The 25,017-nt window shown below is 40.8% G+C and overlaps 1 protein-coding gene across 1 annotated transcript; it reads left to right on the top strand.

Moving 5' to 3' along the window:
* The first annotated feature begins 7,324 nt into the window (after window positions 1-7,324).
* LOC138784460 (aquaporin-4-like) lies at window positions 7,325-24,599 on the top strand. The gene is made up of 5 exons (XM_069960043.1): window positions 7,325-7,353; window positions 18,632-19,034; window positions 21,899-22,057; window positions 22,729-22,809; window positions 24,321-24,599. Coding segments are annotated over exons 1-5 (924 nt in total). The 5' UTR covers window positions 7,325-7,351.
* Window positions 24,600-25,017: the final 418 nt, after the last annotated feature.

Genomic DNA, 25,017 nt, shown 5'->3' with positions numbered 1-25,017 from the left:
TGGTCACTGGTCAATAGCTGCCCAATGTTGCCGCCATATCAGGCAGGTATTGGATGTTGTGTGTGGGTGAAGTTTCGCCTCCGCACGATGCCTTCAACATGCACCCGCCCACCTCTCATCTCAGAAGTTATGGTCAGAGACAGAGGGAGGAAGTGGAGTGTTGGAGACTTCCATAGGTCTCCCCTCTATAGGTTATAGTGGACTCAGCAAACCCATCTTCACTTTGCTCCTCTGTAATCTAGACGGCTTTTCCTGATAATAAACAGATAATAAATTAGGAAAAGAGACTTTTTTTGCGTAATAAAACCTATAACAGAGTTACTTAAAAGGGTTATCCAGCGCTACAAAAACATGGCCACTTTCTTCCAGAGACAGCCCCTCTCTTGCCTCCAGATTGGGCGGGGCTTTGATGCTCAGTTCCATTGAAGTGAATGAAGCTTAATTGCAAACCGCACCTAAACTGGAGACAAGAGTTTTAAATGACAGTTACACTTTAAGCTAGCAGTTTCCATATGATATAATACAACATAAAGCATGCCCTAGACCTGTACATGAGAAAGTAGCATTCTATATCATGTAATAGTACATGTGTTTAAAATATGGATACTCGAGGCAGCTAAAGTGTGTACTGTTTTATGTCTACACATGATGAAATGTAAAGCATATGTACCTAAAACATAAAGACAACAATAATGAGGTTAAAGACTTCAATGGATTTCAGTTGTGATACTCAACTGTAAAAATGACTTGTACAAGGAATGTACTGTATGATTTAGTAAAACATGTCATTGAAATAAGGCATCTAAATGTGTACAGTATAATGTTAAGACCTGCGCTGAAATGTAAAACATATGGTTTAAATATGAGCAAAGACTATATTGGACTGGAATAGCAACTTAGGGCCCTATTACACCAGCAGATTATCTGACAGATTTATTTAAGCCCAAGCCAGGAATGGATTTGAAAAGAGGAGAAATCTGTCAGATAATCTGTTGGTGTAATAGGGCCCTTAGAGTAAGTGCTGCCTGCATCCTTCTCTGGTAGCCAGGCCTGACCAGAAGAGGCCAGATGTGTGGAGAAGCACAGAACCAGGCTCAGGTTAGTATTTTAGGGGGCACAATGCCATAATATGTCTTTGTAGGTAACACAGTAGCGTTTTTCATCGTTTAAAGAGGCAAGTGGCATGTTTTCTCCTGCAGGAGCAGCCAGATATTCATTTTTAATTTTAATTTTAAGAGCCATAACTCTTTTTTCCATGTACAGAGCCATACTATGGATTGTCTTTATGGTACCAATTGTACCTTGTAATGATACTCTACGGTTTGACAATGACACCCACCCTTACACTATGTTCCCACACAGTATTTTTGCTCAGTATTTTGCAACCAAAACCAGGTGTGGATTGAAAACACAGAAAGGCTCTGTTCACACACTGTTGAAATTGAGTGGCCGGCCGTCATTTAATGGCAAATAACGGCCTTTATTTCAAAACATCTATTTATTTCATGCTTTTTTTGAAGGAAAAAAACACTATTTTTCACTTGAAGCAGATGTGCTGTGGACTTTAGCGACAGTAGATGCATATCAACATGCAACTTTTTCCAAACCAGTACTACTGGAGACGACAGGTACAGTAGTTGGCTGCTTCATTTGGGTGATGGGTCTTGTTACATTTGACAACACTACACTGTACCCAGAAGTAAATAGACTAAGGCCTTATACACATGTTCCGTGTTTCATGGACAGTATGGAAGTTGGGAAATTGTTTAAATATTCGCAGTACTGCAATGAAGCAGCCGCACATCCCTTTAATATAACTTCATGACTTAGTAAGGGTATTACTGTATAGCTTACAAGCAATACATTCTTCATATTCTTCATATAACATTAACTAATGATACAAGTGTATACAGTTACTGCATATAAAGGGGTATTCCACTCAAACATAATTTTTCATATGTTGCTTCCCATGGTGAGACTAACAGTTCTCTATTCAGTTTCCTTCTCCCAGTTCTGAGCTGCTGCTGAGGACACAAAGAACTGTGTGTGAGTTTTTCTATCCATCTTCCCTCCCTCTGAGACAGCTGATGTAAACAAGCCGCTGTCAGGCTTTGTCTGCTACTTATAGCCTCTTTGTAATAGTGGGAGGGTTATGGTGCGTTTACACAGAAAGATTTATCTGACAGATTTTGGAAGCCAAAGCCAGGAATGGATTTGAAAAGAAGAGAAATCTCAATCTTTCCTTTATGACCTGTTAACTATTTATAGTCTGTTCCTGGCTTTGGCTTCAAAGATCTGACAGATAAATCTTTCAGTGTAAACGCACCATAGCTAGTCTGAAGTCAGGTTGCTAATGAACCTAATCCTCCTAGCATTACAAAGTTGTAGATGGGGACTTTTTCACAGCTGTCTCAGAAGGGAGAGGGAGATGGAGAGAAAAACTCACACAGTTTTTTGTGTCTTGAGCAGAAAGCTGCAGCTCAGAATGCAACGTGAATGCATCATTTCATTGAAGTAATTGATTATATCATTCCATTACTGCATCACTTTACTGCAGCTATTCGGTAATTGTCGTCCAGCCATCCTTCATTGGGGCAATGCAATGAAACTCCAATGTTCTCATCACAATGTAAGGCCTTAATCACACATTCAGTATTGTTTTCAAGTCCATACAGTCCTCCCGCTATCAACCTGTACAATCCGCTAAAAATTACGGATTTTGCATCTGCATTGCATTTGTTCTTCCGGAAATCCATCTTGTTTTTTTTGTTTTTTTTACTGACTGCACAATACTAGTTAATAAAGTTGAGTAGGTTAAAAAAAAATAGTCACTTCAAAAAGCTGATGAAGTGATAAGGCACTCACCATACTTGTCTTCTTAAAAGCAGATAACATGTTTATTTCAAATTAATGCAGGTACATAGACACAGACATGTGGACGGGCGACAGTCTGTTTCGCGTGCGTCCCTGCACGCTTCCTCTCGGCCCTAGGCTCTAGCCTTCATCAGCTTTTTGAAGTGATTTCTGCATGCTCTTGTATGGATGATTGAGCACCACCTGGTCACACAAGTCTTCAGGCAGTGTTAAGATGGTCCTCTGCGGTAGTGCCGAGATACTACTTGTGTTGCTGTTTTTAAAACAAAACTAGCACCAGCATGCTCAACCGCTAAAAAAAGTCACATGATCGCTTGTCAGCCAATTTACTTTGCCATTTCTGGTTTGCTTTACTGCAGGGGTGGGGAACCAACGGTCGGGCATTAATAAAATCATTTGATGGCCACATACTGTGCGCAGCAGTTAGTAGCGTGGGTTTGCAGCACCCGGGGCAAGGCAAAGTATTATTCCCCTAGTGCCCCTGCTATTGTAGTTAACCCTCTTTGATGCCCCTTGTACCTGATGTGAATCCTTAGTGATGCCCAGTAGCCAGAGTTAACCTCCAGTGATGCCCCTGGTATCTGTAATTAACCCCTTACTGATGTCCCTGGTAGTCTAGTTAACCCCCAGTGCCGGTCCCTGGTAGTCTAGTTAACCCCCAGTGCCGGTCCCTGGTATCCTAGTTAACCCCCAGTGCCGGTCCCTGGTAGCCTAGTTAACCCCCAGTGCCTGTCCCTGGTAGCCTAGTTAACCCCCCCAAGGCATGTCCCTGGTAGCCTGGTTAACCCCAGTGCCTGTCCCAAATAAAAAAATAAACATCCCACTCACCTTTCCTCGGCTCCCACGCTGTCCAGGTCCTCTTCTCTCTCCTCTAGTCTGCGCCGGTCCTCTCCTGCAGGCGGCGCGCAAGGAAATGATGTCATTGTGCGCGGCCTGCAGGAGAAGGAAGACGTGCGGCGCTCTGGTGGGGCAGGGGACGGCACTCACAGCATCCTCCTGTGTCTGGCAGTTGTCACTGACACAGGAAGATGCTGTGTATGCCGGCTCCTTCCCCACCAGAGCAGCGCGCATATCACAGGGGAGCCGGGGGTCGCAGGGGCTGGATGCGGCCCGCGGGCCTGAGGTTACCCACCCCTGCTTTACTGTGACACAGTTCTGTTAATTAATGCTCCTGCAGCTCCTTCTTCCTGGTTGTGGTTGCTTAGAAACACAACCTTATGACCTATGAACCATTTTTTTTTTTTACGGAAATACTGATGCCAAACAGGTTACAATCTATAAACAATAGCAGATTAGCAGATCCATTGATTTCTATGAGAGGATCCGTAAAAACATCTGGTTCTGCTCTAGGACATGTCCCTTTTTTTCAGCACTACTTAAAGGAGACCTGTCACCTTTCACCAGAGCACGCGTGCCGGCTTCTGACTGGGATATCTCCGCCCCGGGACCGGCTCCGGCAGCGGGACTCGGCGGGATCAGGTAAGTATAAGGGGATCTAGCTGGGGGTCGGGAGCCTGTCACCCCACCACGGGGGGTGACAGGTCCTCTTTAAAGTGTGAATAGCCCAATAGACATCAATGTGCACCAACAATACGGATCTGTAAATCACGGGACGTGTGAATAGGGCCTTAGGCCTCTTTCCCATGGTGATAGTTTGGTCGGTATTTTGCATTAGCACAATACTTCCAATCATAGTTTTTCATTGTAAATGATACTCCACCGACCCAGCTATGGCTATGTATAGGTGACCTGAAGTGACCACATTCAGAATGCCCGTGGTCTGGTGTCCTGCCCCTCAGTAACAGATCCACTATACACGAAAATACAGAACAGGTGGCTCTCTCCATCCCCATTAATGGGAAACCTAATTTCATTACAAGCAAATGTCGAGACCACTGAGAAAGCATCAAGAGACCTACTAAAATTCTTTATTTCAGCATCCATCTTAATGTTGATTTTCGCTAAAAAGGAATGTTTATGTATATTTATTTGGGTAATAAAACTGTACGGCCATAACAAATCGGGTCATTTGGACTCATTAGGATCTTTTCCTCACATTAATTTCTGTTTTTGTTGGTTCAATAATACCAGCTGTTCTGTCTTGGACATTTTATCGCCATAGTAAAACTGCATGTTTAGATTTGTTGTTTAGCAATATAGACTTGCGTCTATATTCCACTGTTTACCTGTTTAGTGTACCTGCTATGCCATCTAGTGTTATAGATATAAATTACATAGAAAGAGACTCTAGTAGTCCATACTTATTTACTTGTACATTATTATTGTAGAATGGTATATACAATGTTTAATTACCTGTCAGGAAAAAACAACTGCCCGTGAAGTGCCATTTGCATGGATAGCCAAAGCAAGGCCAGGCATTATGTGAATTGTACTTTTGCAACATCTGAAGACCCGCAGGTTGTGCATTACTGATTTAAAGTCACTTAAAAAAAAACATTTGACATATGCTACAGATATGCTTAACGTCTTGATCTGCATTGGTCTGGGTGATGAGATCCCCACCAATCCCTAGATATGACCAGGAGAAGCCATCAGTTGTGTGCTTTACTCCCTGTATTGCTGCAGGCTCTATAAGTCTGTGGAGCCCACCTTGTGCACCTAGGCAAAAAAGGATAACAAGGGCTTCTTTGGATCTAATTATTGTAGAAGAACACCAAATACACCAAATTGTAGAATGAACACCAAAGCCCCAAACTTTTGACATGTATCATTTTTAAAAAGAAAGGTTGCATATAACTTTAGACCTGCGGTCTGCATCAAGGGAGGATGGTGACCTTTGTTCCTGGTACCCAGTGACATCACCAGAGCCACCTAAGCAGGAGAAGTGACTGCTGCTCGGTGTTTGAGAAGATGTAAGGATGATTTTTTTTTAATTACTGTATGTTCACACAAAGGGGGATTTAACTACTGGGGGGACATACCTGCCAACTTGGGGGCATACCTACCACAGCAGTGGTTGGGGCTGGTGGGGTTACCAAGTTCAAAATATACCATGGTGCCACTTTTAATCCTGTTAATGTTGCTGAGCTTTTTCTGGTGAATACATGATTGGTCCATTTTAGTTAGTGATTGACCATGCAGCCTCTAGATGGAAGATTACAGAACCACCAGCACTCTCCTAGACCTAGACAACATTTTAATTTGTACTTGCCATTAATCACTAATTCACAATGATATTATTATTATTATTATTATTATTATTATTATTATTATTATTAATAATTCTTTTACTTATAAAGCACAAACCTGTTCCCCAGCATCTACATAACATTTAATGGAAGATTAGAGCCCTAATGAGTGGAAGACTTTTACAGGATAAGGCTATGTTCACACTACGTATATGTCCGGCCGCATATTTTCGCGGCCGGACATATACGTGTTAAACTCCGGCCGGGGATTTACGTAAGTTGCGGCCGGCTATGTATGGTCCGCGAACTTACGCCCGCAGTCTACTTACGCTTCCCGAGCGCCCTACGTAGCGATCTGACAGCAGTCTTTTACTTGGATATCTTCGGCTAGCCCCGGACACCCCACAGAACCTTTTGGATCGGCAAAGAAAAGTGCAAAAATGAAGAAATCACCACTACGTACGGGACCGCATGTTACGCTACGGTTCATTCTTTACGGCGCCGCGTACGATCCTGGCGTAAGTTCTTACGTAGTGTGAACTGTGCAGCCGTAGATTGTATACTTTCCATTGTATGCAAACTACGTAAATCTCCTGTCGCTTATTAACGGAACGTGCTACGTCCGGAGACTTACGTAGTGTGAACATAGCCCCCTTAGCTAAGGGTCATTTTCTTAACTTGATCCTCAGCACCATTTTTAGAAAATCTTCATTTCCACACTAATTTCCCCACCATGATCCACCTTGCCCACCCCCAGTGCTCTGCCGTGATGTCACTCTGACACCGATCACTGCATTCAAGCATTCATGCATTGAAGTGGCAGTGGGGTGGGTTGGTGCATCAAGGGCAGTAGTCCCACCCCCAGTGCTCCAAACCATCAAATTTGCATATTGAATAAAGTGAAGATGTAGGTAACAAAATCCCCTTTATCCTCAGTGCCCCTGGCCCTATCGGAACATAACAGCAGGTTAGATTCTTCTAACCCCTGAATAAAAACTGCCTGTATTAATGTGGTTTGTGCTGTTCTCATACATCCGCTAAACCGTCACCTGCATTTCAGAACATACCCTTATGCTGCTGGCTGTATCATATATTGTGGTGCATTTTTTTTTAGCATAGATTTATTATTCTGGGTTCTAGTAGAGCTGATTCTCTGTGCTACCTTCAGGACATCAGTAACCATTTTAGATCTACTCTAGTTGTGGTTTTGATATTTTTGTACAGTTTTCTGGTTTCTATTTACAGTGTTGTTTAGAATGCTGAATCCTTTCAAGATTTTCATGTGTGCTGATGAATAACACAATTCATAAAAATCTCTACAATATTCTATGTAAGTTACTCTAGGCTAATTCTAGGTGTTAATTCCATAGAGATTACTCCTGTTCATAAACAGACAAATGTAGCGTAGCAACATAGCAAGGCGATAGCTGTAATATGATGCTCGGTGCATATGGGCTGGATTTACCTGTCATTCCCTTCATCCATGTGTATCTATCTATATCTGCAAGCAATTACTCTGCAATTCTGTATGTATAATGTAATGTATTACATTGGTTCCCGAATTTCCAGAAAATGCAATGTCACTGTACAATAGATGAATAAGTAGAATACCTCAGTTTTTTGGATCAGGTTTGCTGAAAGAAGGGACTAGAGTACCTACGTGGCACTGGATACATGATACAATAAAATACATTATGTAGCAGTTGGTTTTGTAACAGAGAAACACTATGCTTCGAGTCTCTTGTTATAACATACAGATTATTACAATTGTTGATCTATGTTTATCTATATATATTTTATTTTTTTACTATTAGTAGTACAGTATATATAATTTTAATTTCATAAATCAGTGTACTCCAACTAGTGATTCTACAACTGTTGCATTACTACACCTCTTACCATGTCCAAATAGAGTTGTAGCAACAGTTGGAAAGCCACAGGTTAGGAAACAGCGCCATATGCTGTATAGTGACACATACATCGTCCATAAGTCACGGAAGTGTGAAGCAGGTGTAAGCTGGTAATGATTTACTGTAAGGTGCGGTGAAGGAAAGGAGACAGATACAGGTTGTGGGAGGACCCGGTGATCTTCTGATGCTGTCCTATGTAACGTTAATAGAAAGCAGAGAGTCTCTAAGAAAAAAAAGGGCAATCAAATTGCAGAACGGCAGAGAAATACGCAAAGGTAACACAAACAGAACATACAGTGTATTCTTCTGTATGATGTTTATTATTATGTTACTGAAATTTTTTACTTGTAAAGATCAATATTTACAGATAAAATATATGTATTTGTTTATCCAGAAGTAGAATTCTTTACTGCATGCTGCAGAATGTTTTATAAGGGTGCGTTCACACGTAGCAGATTTGATAGAGCAGATATCAATGTTACGAAATAACTGAACACAGCATCCAATCTGCACCATGAAATCTGCTGTGGACCCTATATGTGTGAAAGCACCCTAAAGAATAGTTTAAATTTATATAATGCCCTTGATGTAGTAACACTATATACAGCTTACACAGTCTTTAACAATTTCACTATGATGTAGATCATGGGTCTCCAAACTGCGGCCCTCCAGCTGTTGCAAAACTACATTTCCCATCAAGCCTGGACAGCCATATCCAAAGCTTTAGATGTGCATTCATGATAGGAATTGTGGTTTTGCAACAGCTGGAGGGCCGCAGTTTAGAGACCCATGAGGTAGATAAAGGTAGTAACTATTACTTTGGTGACTTAAATATTAAAGACGGAATGGACTATGAACTACGAGTGTAGAAGCTGTGCTTCTATATAACGGTTTTATATCATATTATTATATCATTATACATATATTATATTTATTTACAAATAACACATTTGGTTAGTGTGAAATCCTCACTGAAAATCTATAGCAGTCTGTATAACGCAGATGAATGGTGTTCTATGTAAACCCATTGATGCTATGTTCCTACAATGTTTTTGGCCGTGTGGCAGACGTTTTTTTTTTTTTTGGACAGCTGTGCAATTCTTTATGTGCGGACGCACCCTTTGGCTATGTTCACACAACGTAAGTTCCGTGGTAATCACGGCCGTTGTTGCAGTAAGGACATGTTTTTTTCCCCCTTGTTTTAAAGCTGTAATTTGCTGTGTGTGAACCTAGCCTAAAAGGGTATTCTGGCAATGCAATTATTTTTTTTAATAATGGACTCTAGATACTAGGGGGAAAAAATTGTGGGGATTTTTAGGGGATTTTGCTTCCATTTCCAATTTCAAAGCATCCTAATACCAAAAAATGGTAACACCAAAATACCCCCTTTTAGATCTTGCATGCAATCTTGCATCCAAAATTTACAGCAATCTTTTAACAAAGCTTTTTTTCAGCTTTCGTCTGGTGTCTTTTCACTTTAGTGTATATTCCACTGCAGCTTTCTTAGGGATTAGGGTACAGATTTTAGTCTCTGCTATGTGAGCGGTAACATGTGGCCATGTCAGCATGTAACACACGAAACATATGCACCTGTTTTCCACTATGGAAGACCATCACCTAAGTTTCTCCAGTTCCCCAATTAGAGTAAAATGTTGCAGATATTTCTGTGACAATCCCATTCATCTGAATAAGATTTGTAAAAATCTGGAAGAAAGCAGCTTAACTTTTTCTTTTTATAATCCTGGATATCCACTTCAGATGTAACTGCTAAGATATACGCAAATACATGGCTTCTTCTAACAGGCATACAAAGGAATTGAGTCAGACAATTCCAGGTACACCAGATTTATTAAGTGGCCTGTGCAATGTAATAAATTAGGCATACAGTACAGCTGACAACTGATCAATGGCGGCCCCACCACTGCGACCCCCAGAGCGTTGTTTGTGGAAAAACCTTAAAATGTGGACAAAAGACTTCAGGTCTGCTTATGGAACAACTGATTTACATCAAACATTTTTAACATTGTAACCTAATTTTTTTCTTCAATGTGTGTATTACAAGTGCAGATGGGCTTTTTCTGATGTCCAGATGATAGATCCGCTGTGCATGGACAAATTGTTATTGTTGAAAAAAAAAAAAAAAAGATTACATATATATATATATATATATATATATATATATATATATATATATATATATATACACACACAGTATATATATATAGCACACATCTACAGAACACAACAAGAAAACTTTATCAAAAAGTTATATGAAATAAACTGTAATACAGTAATTTTTTAACAACCAATCACACATGACTGTGCTCTTAGAGGGGTTATCCAGGGTGAGAAAAACACGGCCACTTTCGTCCAGAGGCAGCACCACTCTTGTCTGGTGCAACCCAGTTCCATTAAAGTGAATGGAGCATAATTGCAGACCACTCCTAAACTGGAGACAAGAGTGGTGTTGGGATATTGGTTTGAAAATTTTTATAATACTAATAATAATAATAATATAGACATGTATAGCGAAACCTTGGATTACAAACATAATTCATTCCGTGCTTGCAGTCCAAATCACTTGTATAACAAAGAAAATGTTCCCATAAGAAATAATTGAAACTCAGACAATTTGTTCTACAGCTCAATAATAATGTATGCAAGGTGTTCTGTATCAATTAAGAATACTGTAACAGTAAAGAAGGGGTTAATCAGTTAACACACACTCTCTCCACACACAACTCCCCAGGTGGTTGCAAATCTGCTGGTGCTGGTACCTGGTGGTACTAGTGTCAGCTGCTTGGAACAGCTATCCATGAAGGGGTTAATTCAGGGGTCAGAGGGAAGCAGTGGTCATACACCATCCAGCGCCACGTGTAGGCCAGATGGCGGCGACACGTGTGCGGCAGCAGTGGGAAATGTCCGGAAGAGGCCCTGGGGAGTTGAAGCACTTACTGCTTAGGTTACATCTGTGCATGCGGGATCTAAGCTTCCTGAACACCAGAGTAGGGGGGCATTGTAGCCTTACTCACACTCAAGCCCCTATTACACGGGGCGATTCACAGGAGCAAGCAAGCACCGACCTGTCAGGTCAGCACCCGCTTGCTCCTCATTCTCCGCTTACTGACTGTGCTATTACATGCACCAACAGGGAGGGGGGGCTGTCTGAGTAATCTCTAGATCGTCCGGGCAGCCCATAGAGGATAGTGGCAGTCTGCTGCTTCTCCTATTGCATGGAGTGGCGGCAGCAAATCGCTGCTCTCTAGATCGCTGATGTTTTAACATGTTGAAAGACAACGATCAGCCAACATTGTGCATGTAGGCTGATCATTGTTTTCTATTACACAAAGCAATTATCGGGTTTAATGGCTGATATTGGCTGAATTTGTGTAATAGGGCTTTCAGTCCTAGAGTTGAGATAAGGCTGAGCTGTTCTCTTCCAAAGGAGGATGGAGGGGCACCAGAGGAAATCTGTAAGGTGCCTGATCACCAGCAGAGCTGATCAGGTAGCGGTGGGTTAAAATGAGAGTACCCATTACAGTATCAGGATGGGTAAACATGGGGGCTCCTACTATGAAAACTTGCTCAGTTACAATTATTTTAAATTGTTTGCTTGTCTTGTAAAATGCTCTTAGACCAAGCTGCTAGTAATCCAAGGTTTCACAGTACATAGATTTCTGGCACTTAAACACAACTGAGCAAGAAGTTATATGAAATGGACTTTTATAGTATATTAACCTCTTAACAACCAATCACACACATGTACATGACTGTGCTGTTAAGGTGTATGAAGTGGACTTTTTACTTCCATACACAATGTACTGCTAGCCGCACCTCAGCAGAAATGCATGCACAGGCATCCAGGATCTACTGTTACACATGCACAATACGTTTTACTGCATAAATCCTTGATTTGACATCACCCCACAAGTACAAGTCTGAGGGGTTGAGATCTGCTGTTTGCAGGGCCATGATGCTCATTTGCTTTGACCTCACAAGGATTGGGGGGTTGTGGGTGCACCATCTTGCTTGCAGAACACTGGTAATGTGCCATCGTCATTACACAGTGGTGGAAACACCTCATCGGGATCATCCTCATTGAGATGGTGCTGCAACTGGATCATTTACAGGAACCCTGATGGTTACTGAACTCACCCCGTTCTCCTGTGACAGACAACAGGACGTTGGCTCCTGCTAAAAGATGCCATAAAGGCCATTGGTGTTGCTTTGTCTGGGGCAGTTTTCTTATTCCCTCTCTATGGTAAATTCAACACAGAACCTGTTTGGCAAAGTTTGACATGCAATTTGCCAACAGTGTCATAGTTAATGGATAGTCTGGTAGGATGGCCATCATTGAAATTCACTGCAATGATTCAGGTACTGCACCTCCCGGAGATTAGCACATCCTCTCTTCACCTATTAATCTTGCAGCCATATCTGTGTGAAAAAAAGCAAACATTGTCAAAAACTTTGGCAGGAATAACGATATTTATATTAAAAAAGTATTTCTGGGGGGAAAAATGTTTTTAAATAAACCTGTGTGAAAAAGTTATTGTCAATTGCTTCTTTTAAAAAAGTTTCTGTCCTGCAGTACTTATCAGAATGCTGTATGTCCTGCAGGAAGTGGTGTATTCTCTCCAGTCTGACACGGTGCTCTTTGCTGCTACCTCTGTCCATGTCAGGAATTCCCCAAAGCAGCAGCAAATCCCCATAGAAAGCAGTTCCTGCTCTGGACAGTTACTGTCTCAGACAGAGGTGGCAGCTGAGAGCACTGTGTCAGACTGGAGAGAATACACTACTTCCTGCAGGGCATACAACAGCTGATAAGTACTGGCAGACTTGCGATTAAAAAAAAAAAAAGCAATTTACAAATCTCTATAAGTTTCTGATAAAAGGTGTTTTAAAAAAGAAAAAAAAACAAAAACATTCTCCCTTTAATACCTTATATAATGCCACCATGTCCACGCTGCCCCTCACAGATTTGCCCCTTTCCTCTTGCCAAAATGCCACACAAACAATGTTTTCAATTTATTCAGGTGTCTCCATACTTTTGGACCACCCTTTATAGAATATTATATTGGACTATTTGGGGGAAACAAATGCTGAAGAAGCGCCCAGATTTTTCTTTCTGTGTGAAACAAAGACTGGTATACTTTCCTCAGCAACCAATCACAGCTTAGTTCAGCATTTATATACTTATGTCTACAAGCCAGAGGTAAAAGTCTGACATGATTGGCCCCGCCTCGAAATCCCGCCGTGCTCAGTGTCTCGCTGTGAGTGAATGAGAGGGCGCGTGTGCGTCTGCTGCCGCTGCTCTCCGCAGGCGCATGCGTCCTCTTATTCACTCACAGCAGGACACTGAGCGTGGTGGGATTCCGCCATGGAGAGCTCTGCCGAGAATTCCGCTGTTCTTGCTCAGTGTGAATAGGGGCCTTAGGGTGGGTTATCTGTGAGAAATTGAAGAGAAATCCGCTCTCATTTCAGCTTGAAATTCCTCCTATAAAATATGAACAGAGCAATCTTCCATTGTGATCAATGGGATTTCCGTTCTGTTGTTAACACTACAGAATTTCCGAGCAGAATTTTCTGCCGCAGATCCACTTTCTGCCCAAAGAAATGACATGTCAATTCTTTGGGCATATTCTACTAGAGGAATCCTATAGAAGTCAATGGGGGCTTAAATTCTGCTTGCATTCTGCTTGAATTCCGCTCAAATTTGGCTCCAATTCTGCTAAAATTCTGCTCCTATTCTGCCAGATCTGATTAGGTGAGAAATTTCAAGCAAAAAACTTTCCTCTACAATTCCTCAGTCGGTGGCTAAGTGCTCAGATCGGAACTGGTCAGGAAAATGAGTGGGGTCTATGTGAGTGAGGCGAAAAAATAAACTTACATAATGCGCACGCTAAACACTGACTTTCCCTGGCTCATTCTCCTCATTGGTCAGGGTCTGAACATGCAGACCTATCGTAAAATATTTCTCTCTGACAGTGACAGTGCTCATTTAAAGGAGAAATCCAGCAAGGGAAAATATTTTTCACCCATCCCTGTACCTCTACAGTGCTGTATTGCCGCTCCAGGAACTGTTTGATTGGCTGAGCGTGCAATTCATAAGTCGGGAAGGCATTTTTACCCTTGTCGTGACACCATCAGACCTTCAGGCTGCTGTCCTGGAGCCGATGTAGTGACGCGGCCATGTTAAGAGGTAAGTAAGGATTCTGTGTTAGGTTTCCCCCTGCATCTGCCGGGTGTCAAAAAAATGGCAGACTTCTCCTTTAATGATTTCTGGTAAAGTGAAACCTGAGCTGTGATTGGCTGGTATGGGAAGATTTTTGTTTCACACAGAAAGATAACTCTGGGTTATAATGTTTATTTATTTAAAACTTGTTTTTTAAACATTTGGTTACTTATGGTTTGAATCAGTGTTTTTTTTTTTTTTCTTAAAAGAAAAAAAGGTAGAAGGTCCACAGCTTCATAAGATGAAAAGGTTCGGAATCTTTATTTCATATCCTTAAAATGGTCATACAATTTAAAAAAACAAAAACAAAAACAAAACAGGCTGGCGTGTTAAGGGAAATCAGTCTTTTAGTCATGGCAATGATACAATGCATTTTTTACACTTATATATAATTTTAAAGAAGGAAAAGAAATTAGCAAGCTAAAGTATGCCCCAAACAAGGCGGGGCAACTCAGTCATGTGGTAACAGTCATGTGACAACCAAATACTGACATGCAAGAATTATAGCCATTACAGAGAGCTTTATACATATACTGTACATAAGAGAGACACCACAGGGTAATATGAACGAATACTGTTAGAGTACATTAATAAATATACATTAGGACCCTTCTGTAGTTCATCCTTGCTGGGACAGTCGGAGAATCCGAAACACCTCTTTTTTATGGAGGGCATATACCCAGTCCCCTCCCCGTTTAGGACAACTCACTTTATCTGTAGATTTAACTGATAACCCAGATAGATCTCCAGCATGAGCTTCAACTCAATGTCACAAAAGACCCGACATGGACTTGCCACATGAACAAGTCTGTGCAGAGTTTACATCAGTAACATGTTCAGAAATCTGTATTTTTATTTACGTTTAATTAATCCAACATATTGGATCTTACAGAAAGTACATTCTGCTACATATACAATATATGTGGAGTTGGAATTCATAAACATTCTTATGGCCCGAAACTATGGAGAAAAAAGGATTGCATTTATTCACAAGCATACAAAGAGACCAGCGAGAAGAACCACCTTTAGGCTGGGTTCACACTACGTATATTTGAGTCAGTATTGTGGTCCTCATATTGCAACCAAAACCTGGAGTGGATTGAAATCACAGAAAGGCTCTGTCCACACAATGTTGTAATTGAGTGGATGGCCGCCATTTAATGGCGAATATTTGCTGTTATTTTAAAACAACGGCTGTTATAGTGAAATAATGGCAGTTATTTACTGTTATATGGCGGCCATCCACTCAATTTCAACATTGTGTGTACAGATCCTTTCTGTGTTTTTAATCCACTCCTGGTTTTGGTTGCAATATGAGGAACACAATACTGACTGAAATATACGTAGTGTGAACCCAGCCTTAGGGTACAAACCCACTTGACGTATTTGCTGCGTGAATCAGTCTTAAAAATAAGCAGGCAAAACGCAGGTTGGCTTTATACAATTGTTCTGCGTTAAAATACGCAATTGCGTATTTTTGAAGCGTGAAGCTACATGCGTTTTTCGCACAGGTTGTTAACAACTGATGCTTTGCTAACAACAAGCTTCACGCTTCAAAAATACGCAATTGCGTATTTTAACGCAGAACAATTGTATAAAGCCAACCTGTGTTTTGCCTGCTTATTTTTAAGACTGATTCACGCAGCAAATACGTCAAGTGGGTTTGTACCCTTAAAGAAGCCTTTCAAATGTAACCAAGTGTGATGTTGTTCAGAGTTATTGCTTAACACGCTCGGTAATAAAATATTACCCAATGTCTTAAAATTGGTCTTTTTTTCACAGGTTTACCAAGATGACTTTTGTGAGAAAATTTTAAGACCAGGTGTGAAATGTTTTGCCTGAGGGGTCACATTGGGTAATATTTTATCACTGAGCGTGTAAAGCAATAACTCTGACAACATCACACTTGGTTACATTTGAAATGCTTCTTTAAAGGTGGTGCTTCTCGCTGGTCTCTTTGTATGCTTGTGAATAATTGCAATTCTTTTCCCTCCATCGTTTCGGGCCACAGCTTCCAAATTAGAACATTACTGAATAGCAACTCCACATATATTGTGTATGTAGCAGAATGTACTTTGTGTAAGCTCCAATATGTTGGATCAACTAAACGTAAATTAAAAATAATGATTTTCGAACATGTTGCTGATGTAAACTCTGCACAGACTCTTTCATTTGGCAAGTTCATGTCGGGTCTATTGTGACATTGAGTGGAAGCTCATGCTGGAGATATATCTGGGTTATCAGTTAAAGCTATAGAAAAACTGAGTTGTCCTAAATGAGGAGGCGACTGAGTATATGCCCTACGTTTCTGATTCTCCAACTGGGCACACGTGTCCTAGCGGGGTGAACTTTAGGAGTGACCTAATGTATATTTATTAATGTACTGTTAATATACTGTAACTGTATTTGTTCATATTACCCTGTGGTGTCTCTCTTATGTACAGTATATGTATAAAGGTCTGTATAATGGCTATAATTCTCGCAAGTCAGTATTTGGTTGTCACATGTCTACGTCACCTAATTACTGTGTTGCCCCGCCTTGTTTGGGGCATACCTTAGCTTGCTAAGTTTCTGTCTTTCCTTCCTTAACATTGTATAAAAATGTAAAAAAAAAAAAAAGGAATTGTATCGTTGCCACGACTAAGAGACTGTTGTCTCGAAACGCGTCCGGATTTTTTTTGTATGACCATTTTAAGGATATGAAATAAAGATTGCAAACCTTTTAACATATGAAGCTGTGGACATCCTACTGGGAAGGCCTAGATATATCCACCTGCTCTATGACTACTGAGGACCACCAATGACATATAAAGAGCGCACAGTGAGATGGACTTTTTGTGTATATTTTTAGTGTTTTTTGAAGTTTCTAAACTTGGTAAGCCTCAATGCAAATATACTCCAGTAAATGAGATTAAAGGAGAAGTCCGGCAATTTTTTTTTATTAAAGTATTGTATTGCACCCCAAAAGTATACAAATCACCAATATACACTTATTACGGGAAATGCTTATTAAGTGTTTTTTTCCCTGCACTTACTACTGCATCAAGGCTTCACTTTCTGGATAAAATAGTGATCTCACGACCCTACTCCCAGAGCTGTGCGAGCTGTGGCTGCTGGAAAGGATGATGGCAGAGGGACGCTCAGTGTCCCTCCAGTGCCCTGTGTCCCTCAGTGTCCCTCTGCCATCATCCTCTCCAGCAGCCACAGCCCGCACAGCTTTGGGAGTTGGGTTGTGACATCACCATTGTATCCATGAAGTGAAGCCTTGATGCAGTAGTAAGTGCAGGGAAAAAACACTTTATAAGCATTTCCCATAATAAGTGTTTATTGGTAATTTGTATAACTTTTGGGCGGCAATACTATACTTTATTAAAGATTTCTCTTTTAAAGTGTCCTCATGATTATCATCATACACATTTGATGCACAATAGTTCTAGTAGCCCCTAGACATGTCATGTACCCATACCACAGATAGAAAACCTGGGCTTACACCATTCACAGGTATTGCACGTCAGAAGAGTAAGGCCGGGTTCACACTGAGCAAAACTAGCGGAATTCTGCGGCAGAATTGTCCGCCGCGGAATGCCGTTAGCCTCCCTTTCATAATGTGAGTCTATGGGAGGCGCACGCTGCTGTTCTCACAGCGTCTCTCTGCACTGAAGAATGAACATGTTCATTCTTCAGCGCGGACAGAGCAGGAACGTGCGCCTCCCATAGACTCCCATTATGAGAGGGAGGCTAATGGCATTCCACGGCGGACAAATGTGCATGGGGTGATACGGTGAGAAAACTGCTGGACAAATAAACATTCAATTGACAGCTATGGAAAGTGTATGGCAGTCTTATGATGAAAAAGAAATGAAAGCACAGTGCTCTCTTTTGTGTTCCCTCACCAATCTGGTGCAGACGCTTAGATGGTCCAGCGCGTGGCCGCTGCAGCCAGTGACATGCCATATTTGAGTGCTGATGTCAGTAAAAACGGTTCCAGATATCCACAGTGCACATTCAGGGCAGACCCATAGGGAGCCAATTATATATTGCATATTCATAATTAATTACTTTTTAAACAGGGAAATAAATACAAGAACACTCATTTTCTTTACATTCTTAATACTTCAATGGTTTAAAATTTTGATACATTATCCATATATTAAAGATAATCCCGCCAATTGTCACAAAATGGTTCAACAGCAGTGTAACCATCTGGACAGTAATCTGTTTTAACATGTAAGTACTACATGTTCTACTAGTCATTTAGTACCATGTGTTGAAAAGCTTTATGCATTCCGTACTACAGATGTTGGCCATAAGATAGCTATTCTCATTGCACATGCAGCATCCCAGGAATGTCTATACCTTAAATAATGTAGACTAGATTATCACATTTTACCACTCAACAACAGATGCAAATAATTTTAGTACAGTCGTGATGAATCTCATAACCATGTTCTCTCCTGTGCCAGGAATTCCACGGATACAATCAAAATGGTGGCTTTTAAAGGTGTATGGACACAGTCATTCTGGAAAGCTGTCTCTGGAGAATTTGTGGCAACTATCATTTTTGTTTTCCTTGGTCTTGGTTCAACAGTCAACTGGGGAACTGCAGACAACCCCCAACAAGTGGATCTAGTACAGATATCATTGTGCTTTGGGCTTGGCATTGCTACAATGGTGCACTGCTTTGGACACATCAGTGGCGCTCATATAAATCCAGCTGTAACTATAGCCCTCCTGTGCACGAGGAAGATAACACTTGCCAAATCATTATTCTACATCTTTGCCCAGTGTCTTGGAGCAGTTTTAGGAGCTGGACTACTCTATCTCTTAACACCACCCAGCCTTACTGGAAACTTGGGTGTTACAATGGTAAATACATACAACAGGGACAAATAAATGTTATAATGTATTGTTTTGTTTGCTAGTCAACATTATATAGATGGAAAAGTGTAAGAGATATAGCTTAAAAGGAATATAGCACCGGGTACATTGCTTTGTTTTTTTACATTAACAGACCAACATCGGCACCAGACGGGTACGGCACCAGTCTATCCTTAAGCACCGTCCCAGAGCACTGGGGGCAGGCACACTGGCCCCAGTATGAGGAAACACCCTCCTCTCTGTGACATGGCTTCACTAGAATCACAAAACAACTTGAAATGAATGCACTGAATAAAGCTTATAGCAGCCTCCACAGTACCAGACTGCACTGGTCCAGTATGCCAATTGAATCCATTAAACAAAGTATGGAGGAAAGGAAAGTCTTCTCACCATTCGCTGTCATCAATGCTCTGGCAGGAACCACAAGGCTCTGTAACTACTTGACTTTCATTTCTTTATTCGGAACTACAATGACGCATATAGAAGCTCACAGCTGATGCAAACTTCAAACTCGGACGCGTGGTGAGGTTGATGTAGTTCCGAATAAAGAAATGAAAGTCATGAAGATGTTGTGAGTATTCTTTGCTCTATAGTTACAGTGCCTTGTGGTTCCTGCCGGACCATTGATGACAGTGAATGGTGAGAAGCCTTTCCTTTCCTCCATATTTTGCTTATTGGATTCAGGTGGCTCCACTATAGGGATGGTCCGAACCTGCCGAGGTTCGGGTTCGGATGAACCCGAACGCTCAGCATCGGATTCCCACTGTCTGCCCGCTCCGTGCAGCGGGCGGATACAGCGGGAGGACCGCCTGGAAAAATGGGATACAGCCTATGGCTATGGCTGTATCCCATTTTTCCAGGCGGTCCTCCCGCTGGATCCGCCCGCTGCACAGAGCAGGCAGACAGCGGGAATCATTACCGAGGGTTTGGGTTCGTACGAACCCGAACCGAACTCGGTTCGGACCATCCCTACTCCACTAGAATCAATGGAACTGCATCACAGAGGGGAGGGGAGATCATCACACTGGGGACCAGCAGGCCTGCTCCCAGAGCTCCGGGGTGGGACTATGCTTGGGAATAGACCGGCTCCATGCACGGGAACCAGGTGGTGATTCAAAAAAAGGACCATGTCACCAGCATCCCGGCGCTGGTCTGTTCATGTAGAAAAAACCAAAGTGGTTTACCTGGTGGTACATTCGCTTTAATCATATATTATATGACACATAGAAGATAAAGAGTAAACATAAAAACAAACATTTTGAGTCATTAAGGGATTAAAGGGGTATTCCTATTTCAGCTAAAATAATTATACATGCAGGGCTTTTTCAAGTTAAATAGTTTTGCAAATACATTCATATAAGTTAATTAGAATTAGAAAACCACATTTAGGCTAAGTTCACACTACGTAAGTTTCCGGCCGTAGCACGTTCCGTGAATAAGCGGCCGGAGATTTACGTAGTTTGCGTACAATGGAAAGTATACGATCTATGGCTGCACAGTTCACACTACGTAAGAACTTACGCCCGGATCGTATGCGGCGCCGTAAAAAATGAACCAGACCATTGTTTCAGGACGGAAATGCTGTAACTTACGCCCGTAGCATAACATGCGGTCCCGTACGGAGTGGTGATTTCTTCATTTTTGCACTTTTATTTGCCGATCCAAAAGGTTCTGTAGGGTGTCCGGGGCTAGTCGAAGACTTCCAAGTAAAAGACCGCTGTGAGATCGCTACGTACGGCGCTCGGGAAGCGTAAGTAGACTACGGGCGTAAGTTTGGGGACCGTACGTAGCCGGCCGCAACTTATGTAAATCCCCGGCCGGAGTTTCACACGTATATGTCCGGCCGCGTAAAATATGCGGCCGGACATATACGTAGTGTGAACATAGCCTCATGTAATACAGCTGCTTTAAGCTGCAGTCACACATAGCAGTTATTTTTTTTAAATCAGCCACTGCAGTTTTTGAGTCAGAAGTGAATCAGGGAGAAGTATAAGCTCTTCTTATATAACTTCCTTTATATGGCTATGTTTACACAATGTCAATGTTTTGCTATTTAAAAAAAAAACTTCCGTTATTGCAATTTAAGTGACTGCAATGTAATGCATTGCAGTCAGTGGGAAGATGGACGTCCAGTGCACACAATGCATTGAATAACGGACGATATCGCCACAGACGTCAAAATAATAATCATGAAATTATTTTCGGACGTCTTTTGCAAACGGCAGACATTTTTTATTAGTTGTTCACACACAGTTTTTCTTTTGTCACCGTTCTTTCTTCGTTTTTACTATTAAATTCAATGAAGCCGCAATTTTCAATTAAGCCGCACCCAAATGCCAATTAGTAATCCCAAACTAGAATAATATACCAACAGCTCTTATTGTACTGAGGGGAGGCCAGGCTGCTAAATGACGTCCGTTATTTTAGACTCAAAATAACGGATGAAATATTAAACGGAGCTGAAAAAACGTTGTGTGAACATAGCCTATTTCTTATTAATTTTGAGTCCACTTCTGGCTTCAGCTCACAAGCAGTTTCTAAAAAAGACTGCACATTTCTTTGTTGGGTGTTTTCTTTATGGGTACAAACCCACACACCGTATACACAGCAGATACGCAACAAATACGCAGCAAATACGCAGCAGATTTGTTGGTACAGATTTGATGCTGTGTTCAGTTATTTAGATATAATCTGCTGCGTTTTTGCTGCGTATTTGCTGCGTGTTTGCTGCGTATTTGCTGCGTATCGCAGCAGTAAATACGCTGCTTATACGGCGTGTGGGTTTATACCCTATAACAAATGTTGGCTAAACATATCTGCAATGCTTTTACTTTATTATCTTTTGCCATTAGATAAATGAACGACTCTCCATTGGTCATGGACTCTTAATAGAAATTATAATTAGCTTCCAGTTAGTTTTTACTATATGTGCAAGCTGTGATCCAAACAACAAAGACAAATCTCTACCACTTGCCATTGGGATTTCTGTCGTAATTGGACATTTATTTGCAGTAAGTGGCAGTATTTCTGAACTTACCTCAATTGTATATATAGCATTGATCCACTATAGTATTGGTCTACTAAGGAGAACTGGAGATGTCAGCATATCATCGGTATTCTTATTTTATTACTATGTGCTCATCTTAACTAGGTATTTCATGTCTGATACCAAGAGCAAAGGATTGCAGTTTCCATTTATATATAGTGTTGATCCACTAAAGGAAACTGGAGATGTTAGCACATCATCTGTATTCTTGTTTTACTGCTGTGTTTTTAATTTAGCATAACTAGATATGGAAAACATGTTAGATGTGTTCTTCACATTGTTATTTTGCACATTGCAGCTAGATGTTACTTAAAAAGTCTATAATACTGTACTTTATAGAAAATATATGAGTTCCACACAAAAAGTATGTGTTTAGGAAATGGTTCCAATAAAGTAGTAAACCTTTATTCCATTAAATGGGCCCACCCTGGTGGTGTAACCAGGTATATACGTCGGTTCATCTTTTTGCCCATGTCCTGTTTTATAGCAACAACAGATGTCAGAACCAAGATGTGATTGGGGCCCTAACCCAAACTAACTCAGGTGCTAAGTAGATATTACTGCTGATTGCTCTAAATATATATATATATATATATATTTTTTTTTTTTTTTTTTCTACATTGCCTATCTTTTCAGATAAACTACACTGGAGCAAGCATGAACCCAGCGAGATCTCTTGGCCCAGCTGTCATTATGTGGAAGTGGGAAAACCACTGGGTAACTGTTTTAATTTTTACAATGTAAATGGTCATAGTGACTAGTTTGCTCTTTAAAGGGGTACCCCGGTAAATTGCATGTAAATTGCACCCCATACTTCCATGTAGGTTATAGCAAAAGTGTAAAGAAAAAAGAAGTGGCACTCACCAATTTAGATACTTGTGCAGATTACTTTTTTCAAAATGCATGGACATGACCAGGGCGGACGCCAGACAGGTGCAGGTTACAAGCTCGTTTCACGCTGCTTTTTTGATAATAAACAAATTATACTTACCCATGACTGTGCCTCCTCAGTGCCACCGCTCTCTGTCAGCCCTCGGTCTTTATTCTGTGTGATCATAATTTGGGATTTACCTGCTCAGCTAGTTACTGGCTGCAGGTGGTTCATGCAGTCTGTACTAGGACCTGCCAGTATTTTATGCAATACAGATCATAGCCCCAGCACGGACCCATAACACCTATTGGTGTGTGTGTATGGGGCCAAAGAAATGAATGTAACAAAATAACAGACAAATGAATGTACCCTATAGTTGATGCTATGTCTGTGCACTCAAAGTAGGGCGTGCAAGTTAAAGGGATTATCATGAATACAGGAATATCAATTGCACACCAATTGCCATCAATTTTTATGTTTTTATTTTATGCACTTAAAAGATTTTTTTACAGTTTCCAACACAGATAGCGAGGATTTTTTAGTTTTGGTGTACCATATCACTGGACGTTTCGATCATTTACGACCTTTGTCAACATGGTATACTGTGCTCAAGAGTTATAGGAGACACTGTGTGTGGGAACTGCATAGAAGCCATCACTTACTCCTAATAATAATAATAATAATAATAATAATAATAATATAAAAATTTATGGCAATTGGTGTGCAGTTGATATTCCTTTATTCGAGTAAATGTACCCTGACACTTCCTTCTCCCTGTCGCTGGTAAGCTTTCCTCCACCCTGCTCTCTACCTCTACAATCCTTATGATGCTATAGAAATTTACCATATCCTATCATTGGTGCACAGCGCCAGGAGACGCATGCAGCTCTGACAGCGTCAGGAAAGGTGCATGCATGCTTCAATAAATACCAAGGTTGGCCTGCAACTTTGTCCTTTTTTTAAAAAAAATGTTGGCCCCTTGTGTATTTGAGTTTGATGTCCCTGCTATAAATTGTATATTTCCTATGGACTGTAGGCCAAAAGGACACTCTTCTTGCACATGCCAGGTCATTGTCTGAATCTGGATCCTTCCTGGCTTATACACAAAGCACAATGTAACAATATTATAACTGTAAACCACAGTGAATAAATGTACTTTTCTATGAATTATTAAATAGAGGCCATGAACTGAGATGCTGCTCCTGGGCAGCTATGTACATTCTCCTAAATGAATTCCTTAAAAGAATATTCCAATATTACTGAGAGGCCTGCAGAAATAGAAAATATACAGTTAATACTGTGATGTTTATAATGAACGGGGGTCTTCTTAGTAATTTCCTTTCCTTGTTATTTACAGATTTACTGGATAGGACCCATTATTGGAGCGATCTGTGCCAGTGCTGCCTACGATTATATCTATTGTCCTGATATTGAACTCAGGCAACATTTGAAGGAAGCTTTTCAGAAAGCCAAACAGAAGACAAAAGGAAACTACCTTGAGGTAGATGACATCAGAAGCCATGATGACAATGAAGACTTAATCCTTAAAACAGGAACCGTTCACGTTATTGACATTGATCAACGAGAAGGGAAGAAGGGAAAAGACTCTGAAAGTGAAATATTATCTACTGTATAAAGTGCAACATCATTGGATATACATTTTTTTACCAGAATGAAAGCAAAACTAAAATATCACATATGTACTTCATATAAAGAGAATTATATGCACTTCAGTGGGGATTTGAAGTCACAGAATTTATCCACCAATGTTCACAAGGAAACGTTTCATCTCATTCATGGAGTTGTTAGCAGCGAAGCAGTGCTGAAGCCATATATAAAACCATTCCACAGCCATCAATTCATTGTTGATCCATATAATTCACATATATACATCTCCAATATACTTGATAAATTGACTAAAGAATAAAATTTATCAAAGTGTCAAAATGAATATGATAAGTTTCCAAATTAATATCTTGCGTAAAGATGTAACCAGGGTTTACATTTGTGTCAGGGAGATACTGTATGTTAAGTCAATTAGAAAGTTTGACTTT

Source organism: Dendropsophus ebraccatus, chromosome 2 (assembly GCF_027789765.1).
Source record: "Dendropsophus ebraccatus isolate aDenEbr1 chromosome 2, aDenEbr1.pat, whole genome shotgun sequence".
Lineage (NCBI taxonomy): Eukaryota > Metazoa > Chordata > Amphibia > Anura > Hylidae > Dendropsophus > Dendropsophus ebraccatus.
Note: the sequence above shows the minus strand (reverse complement) of the source record. Positions and strands in the feature narration are given on the sequence as shown.